At 45.9% G+C, this 6,759-nt stretch overlaps 1 protein-coding gene across 2 annotated transcripts; it reads left to right on the forward strand.

Annotated features, from left to right (window-relative positions):
* Positions 1-2,994: 2,994 nt before the first annotated feature.
* Positions 2,995-5,210, forward strand: LOC119330777. Of its 2 annotated transcripts, none has more exons than XM_037603904.1 (4): positions 2,995-3,235; positions 4,280-4,435; positions 4,546-4,737; positions 4,876-5,210. In XM_037603904.1, exons 1-4 carry the CDS (start codon positions 3,119-3,121, stop codon positions 5,050-5,052), a joined length of 642 nt encoding a protein of 213 aa, XP_037459801.1. In that variant the 5' UTR covers positions 2,995-3,118; the 3' UTR covers positions 5,053-5,210. The 2 variants fall into 2 exon arrangements, with proteins under 2 accessions (XP_037459801.1, XP_037459802.1); XM_037603905.1 differs by lacking the exon at positions 2,995-3,235 and adding an exon at positions 3,996-4,169.
* Positions 5,211-6,759: the final 1,549 nt, after the last annotated feature.

Consider the following 6,759-nt stretch of genomic DNA (forward strand, 5'->3'; position numbering starts at 1 on the left):
CCATCATGCTCCTGATGCGCGTCTGAAGCGTAGTCAACTCATCCGACGAAGACCAATCCAGGCCCTTCTCCTGCGAGGAGGTAAGCCGCATTGGGGCCCGGGTCTTGAATTCGGGAGCCGCGGCCCAGGCAGCGTCGCGGGGCTTAGTGACATAGAACCACAGCTTCTGCCACCCCTTGACGGTCTCCACGAAGGTGCATTTGGGCCACAGGACGTTGGACATTTTGCTCACCATGGCGCATCCACATTCTGCGTGTTCACCGCCCACCACCTTTGGCTTCACATTAAAGGTCTTCAGCCACAGTCCGAAGTGGGGAGGGACGCGGAGGAAGGCCTCACACACGACGATAAACGCCGAGATGTTGAGGAAGGAATTGGGAGCCAGATCATGGAAGTCCAGCCCATAGTAGAACATGAGTCCACGAACGAATGGGTGGAGGAAATCCCATCCCGCGGACGAAATGAGGGACGAACACAACCCTCTCATGGGGTTCCGGAGTGGGGACGATCTGTCCCTTAGCAGGAATCCGATGGGAGATCTCCCTGGACAAATATCCGACCTCCCGAAGTTGGGTGATGTCCTTCTCCTTGACGGTGGAGGCCATCCACTTGCCCTGCGCTCCAGTCATGGTTGGAGTGCTTTCTTGGGGGAGGAAGGATGAGAACTTGGGCGCTGGAGTTCGAGAGTGGGTAGGCGGAAGGAGAGAAGGCGTGGGTGGAAGAGATGAATCATTATCTCCATATAAAGACGGTGAATATCAAAACGCCTCCTTACTTGCCATGAAACTCGCCTATTCCCTAGGGGGCGTGCAGGCGGCACGGTTGGATTACCCATACCCGTATTTATGAGGATCCCGTAATAAGGGGACACGATCTCTACTTTTACAAGACGTGCCAATAAAACTGTATCTCAAAATATGAAGCAGCAGGCCGAAAAATGGTTCGAAATAATAATCGGGCAGGGATGTGATATCACGTTACAAAAAGTTGTCAGCAGATGGGACTCGTGAAATATTATACTCTTTGCGGGGGTGTGTGGTACTTGTTTTATAGATCTGGACACGTTCGTTGTTCGAAGACTATATATGTCGGAGTATTCGGAGAAGGAACCCGCCTTGCAATGCTGACGACAATCTGCGTGCCGAACACCTCGTCATTGAAGCCAGGTTCAGGGGCTCTAAGGGAGTCCTGGACAAGGGGGTCCTTGGGCGTCCAGACTATTGATATGGGTCGGACTATTGGGCCATGAAGATACAATATAGAGGCTTTCTCCCGTGTCCGGATAGGACTCTCCTTTGCGTGGATGACAAGCTAGGCGGCCGGATGTATTATTTCCTTTCTATGTAATCGAATTTGTATGACCCTAGTCCCCTCCGGTTTCTATATATACCAGAGGGGTTGGTCCGTAGAGGGACTAGACAATCATAATCAGATAGGCTGGACTTCTAGGGTTTTAGCCATTGTGATCTTATGGTAGATCAACTCTTGTAACCCCATACGCATCAATATTAATCTAGCAGGACGTAGGGTTTTACCTCCATCGAGAGGGTCCGAACCTGGGTAAACATCGTTTTCCATGTCTCCTATTACCATCAACCTTAGATGCACAGTTCGGGACCCCCTACCCGAGATTCGCCGGTTTTGACATCAACAGGGGTCCTCAGCCCGATCCAGCTGGTCGGAAGACGGCGTGGTGAGTACCCCCTAGTCTAAGACACTGTCACCCACCCATAAGGCCTGTTGAATAAAGCAGAGCGCGGGGCAAAGAAATATAAACTGCAACAAAAATGTTTGAAAACTGAATATAGAAACGTTCAAATACTTGTTCCCGGGCAATAATTTTAAATCCAAAAATAAAAATAATTTTAGCTCTGCACCACGGATGATAAAAAAGGAAAATATACGATAACAAAACAACGAAACTTTAAAAAGCGGAGAACTTAATAGGCTATATGTTAAATGTACATAATTTAAACCAGCTATTTAAATATTACTTTCAAGTTCAACTACTAAAATGCAAGAAGTTCAAATAAATATTGTTTTCTCAATTCTACTAAATTTCTTATTTATATAAAGTCTGACTAGAGCTCACCTAACAATTTCGTCTTAAATAATCTCAATCCCAAACAAAACTCAGTTCAAACATATATATGACATCAGTACTACAAAACCAGGAAGGATCAGGCCACTCACGCTACATCCACACACCACCGTGACACCAATTTTAAAAACCTTACGCTGTATGAAATTACAATTCAGTACCCACAACACTAAACCATAAGTACACTAAAAAGAGAGTACAAAAACTATAAAGGTCTAACTTAGGTGAAAAATGCGTTTGGTGGCCGCGCTACAGGCACACCGCTATCCCTGCCGTCGCGCCACCATCTAGATTCCCGCTGCCAGTGTATAGAGGGTGTATTCGATTTATTTTTGGCTTGTATTCGCCCAGCGCTGGCCCACCCACATGCAAAGCACCTAGGGGCTCTTACAGCCCGTCTGACATGTATGCACAAGTCTTGACTTTCACAATGATGCTCCACACTTTCACAGATGTGTACCACACGGTCATGGCCCTGGTGGTCAAGTCCTGGCCAGATGAGAGCAAATGGAGGCAGAAGTGTAATCGTGGCACATCCCTGACCAGCGGAATCACCCAGGAGTGTTTCGAGAGCCCCTAATTAATCATTTTTAATGAAGTTTTTCACATTTTTGATGTCTTGACGATGGTGTTTTCAGAGGGTTGTATAATGAATCTATCATGTTTTCCATGTGTGATAGCATCATTTAGAAGATTTCAGCAACTTAATTTTGTGTTCATTGTTGAACTGTTCTAAGTAGTCAGGTAACCACGCACTAAACCACGGTACACATGCACGATAATTTAAACTGTCCCTAATTAGCATTGGGTGCAGCAGAGATTATCGGAGCTGTGGTACAGCTACCCACCGCGCTATGTGTCCCACCTTTCCAGTCGTGTCACGTCTGGAAAATTACTGTCCCCTCACATCACCCCCACCCTGTTGTCATCTACCTCCACCCCACCTAACGCAGCTCTGTGTCCCTCTGTTCTTCTCACCGGAAGGAGCTCGGCTCCCACAGAACCAGGTGCGGCAGCATGTTCCTCGCCGCCCGAGTTTCCCTACCACGGCGAGCCCCCTCATCCTCCGGTGCTGGGCGAGGACAGTCGGTGGGGAGCGAGGCTAGCCGGTGGGGATCCGAACCACAGGAAGAGGTATCGAGCGCCAATCCCCTAACATCTCAGTTTTCTCGCCGTCGGCATGGCCGTTCTTTGCACTTGTTTTGCTTGTATTCGTCCCAATCTAAGTCGTCCTATATGTCTCATGGGCAGCATTTTTAGGCGGGGACGGATAAAATGTCAAGGCTTTTTAGTGGAGTACAAGCTGCGATGGTTATCAATCGGGTAGAAAACAGTGAGCAATCTCCTGAAGATTGGAATAGCGATGGTGATGGTTCAGGCTGTTCAACCGGAGTAGCTGGCACACCATGTTTCACCTCTAGGTTATCACTGCTCAAGGCTGGTTCAGTAATAGCACAATTTAATGAATTCAAGCAGCAGTTAGTTAGGGAAACCGGTTTCGGAGGAATGCTAGAGTTGAAGTCATGGCAGAAGATTAACTTGAAATATAGTGCTTTTTTGATGGATAGAGTTGATTTAGATTCCTTCTCCTTGAATCTGGAGGCACAGGGTGTGTTGGATTTGGTTGACAGGGATATGAACTATGTCTTTGGCATCCCATGTGGCAATCTAACCATTCAAGGGGAAGGCGTTGAGCCATCTGAAGCTTGTATTAAGTACACGCGTGTAGCAGCATCATTTAGCGAGAAAGGCACACACACAGCCTGGAAGCCGCTGAATCATTCTTGCTTGCACCCATATTAGAAGAATCAACAGAAACAAAGAAGGATTGTTTCAAAATTGCCTTCGTGATTTTCATCATTGGACACGTGCTCGCGCCGACCGCCAAACATGATTACATATCAGTAGATTTCTGGGCTGCACTCAACGATGTCAGCAAGATCAAAGATTGGAACTGGGGGTCCCTTATGTACGGAAGCATCTGTTACAAGCGGTCAGGAAGTTCAAAACCGATGTTTCAAAGCGGAATCAAACTATACACATAGTCGGATGTCATATGTTCCTGCAGGCACGGTTTTTTGTCACCGAAACAAAAATACTTTATATATGAAGTAAACATTTTTTCATGCATTTTTGCTCATGGGTCTTTTCTGACCACCCTCATTGGCTGCAAAACAGGTTTTTGTTCTCGACATGTTAGAGCTGGGTGTACTAAACAAGCCCCAAGGAGTAACACCAAGAATAGGCTTGTATGACTATGAGTCGATGAAAAAGATGCTCGAGCAAATCGCGGTTAACTTCCCCGGTGGAGAAGTCACTTTCAACAGTGGCAAGGTAATTTTGAATTTCGCCTAGTCTACACTTTCCCAGCGGCACACACACTCAACACAACAATTTTCTGTTCATCTTAACCATGAAGGAGCTATCATGTTTTCAAAAAATAGGTTACGAGTGGTACGTCTGCGGGAGGGGGGATCGAGGCACATGGAAACGATCCGGCAAAAGAAAAAATCGCTAAGCCAGCTATAGCCCCAAAAAGAGCAAGCACTCCATGCTCACCAATGCTACGATCTACTTACACCAAGAATGGCCCGCAGGAATTTCCAAATTATATATGCTCGCGGTACCCTAGCATAGTAAGCATTCCGATCGAACTTTTTTTCCGTTTTGTGACAGATAATTCTGTTTTGTCAACAAAACCTGGTGCCAATTTGTTAGCAGCAAGCCCACACACTCACCACTTGATTTTTCCTTGTTTGTACTAAACTCTTCAGTCAGCACAGAAGCTTGGCATACTTCTCCGGCAACAAAATGCACGCGGCCTAGCAAACATATCGGAAATGCGGCAAGCGTTCCAATCAAACATGTTCACCTTGACTGACAAGCTAATGGCGTGCCTCGGAGAAATGTGTACATGCTGTAAGGCACGTGGATGGAAAAGTGTATCCTGAAGTGTGAAGACACAACCATCCATGCCCCGCCTCCTGATACGTCTTCAACGTATCTATAATTTTTGATTGCTCCATGCTATATTATCTACAGTTTTGGACTATATTGGGCTTTATTTTCCACTTTTATATTATTTTTGGGACTAACCTATTAACCGGAGGCCCAGCCCAGAATTGTTGTTTTTTGCCTATTTCAGTGTTTCGGAGAAACAGAATATCAAATGGAGTCCAAACGGAATAAAACCTTCGGGACGTGATTTTCTCACTGAACGTGATCCAGGAGACTTGGACCCTACTCCAAGGAGTCAAAGAGGAGGTCACGAGGGTGGGGGGCGCCCCCCCAGGGCGCGCCCCTACCTTGTGGGCTCCTCGGTGCTCCACCGACGTACTTCTTCCTCCTATATATACATACATACCCCCAAACGATCAGAACAGGAGCCAAAAAGCTAATTCCACCGCCGCAACTTTCTATATCCACGAGATCCCATCTTGGGGCCTGTTCCGGAGCTCCGCCGAAAGAGGGCCGTCATCACAGAGGGATTCTACATCATCCTAGCCCCTCCGATGAAGTGTGAGTAGTTTACCTCAGACCTTCGGGTCCATAGTTAGTAGCTAGATGGCCTCTTCTCTTTTTTTGGATCTCAATACAAAGTTCTCCCCCTCTCTTGTGGAGATCTATTCGATGTTATCTTCTTTTTGCGGTGTGTTTGTTGAGATCGATGAATTGTGGGTTTATGATCAAGTCTATCTATGAATAATATTTGAATATTCTCTGAATTCTTTTATGTATGATTGGTTATCTTTGCAAGTCTTTTCAAATTATCTGTTTGGTTTGGCCAACTAGATTGGTAGTTCTTGCCATGGAAGAAGTGCTTAGCTTTGGGTTCGATCTTGCGGTGTCCTTACCTAGTGACAGAAGGGGCAGCAAGGCACGTATTGCATCGTTGCCATCGAGGATAACAAGATGGGGTTTATTTCATATTGCATGAATTTATCTCTCTACATCATGTCATCTTGCTTAAGGCGTTACTCTGTTTTTAACTTAATACTCTAGATGCATGCTGGATAGCGGTCGATGAGTGGAGTAATAGTAGTAGATGCAGAATCGTTTGGGTCTACTTGTCACGGACATGATGCCTATATACATGATCATGCCTAGATATTCTCATAACTATGCTCAATTCTGTCAATTGCTCAATAGTAATTTGTCCATCCACCGTAGAATACTTATGCTCTTGAGAGAAGCCTCTAGTGAAACCTATGGCCCCCGGGTCTATTCTCATCATATCAATCTCCATCACTTTAATCTTGCTTTGCTTTTTTACTTTGCTTTTACTTTTTACTTTGCATCTTTGTACCAAAAATACTAGAAATATTATATCTATTAGATCTCACTCTCGTAAGTGACTGTGAAGGGATTGACAACCCCTAATCGCGTTGGTTGCGAGTAGCTATCGTTTTGTGCAGGTACGAGGGATTTGAGCGTGGCCTCCTACTGGATTGATACCTTGGTTCTCAAAAACTGAGGGAAATACTTACGCTACTCTGCTGCATCATCCCTTCCTCTTCGGGGAAAACCAACGCAAGCTCAAGACATAGCAAGAAGGATTTCTGGCGGCGTTGCCGGGGAGTCTACGCAAAAAGTCAACATACCAAGTACCCATCACAATCCCTATCTCTCGCATTACGTTATTTTCCATTTGCCTCCCG

The sequence above is a fragment of the Triticum dicoccoides genome, chromosome 7A (assembly GCF_002162155.2).
Source record: "Triticum dicoccoides isolate Atlit2015 ecotype Zavitan chromosome 7A, WEW_v2.0, whole genome shotgun sequence".
Classification (NCBI taxonomy): Eukaryota; Viridiplantae; Streptophyta; class Magnoliopsida; order Poales; family Poaceae; genus Triticum; species Triticum dicoccoides.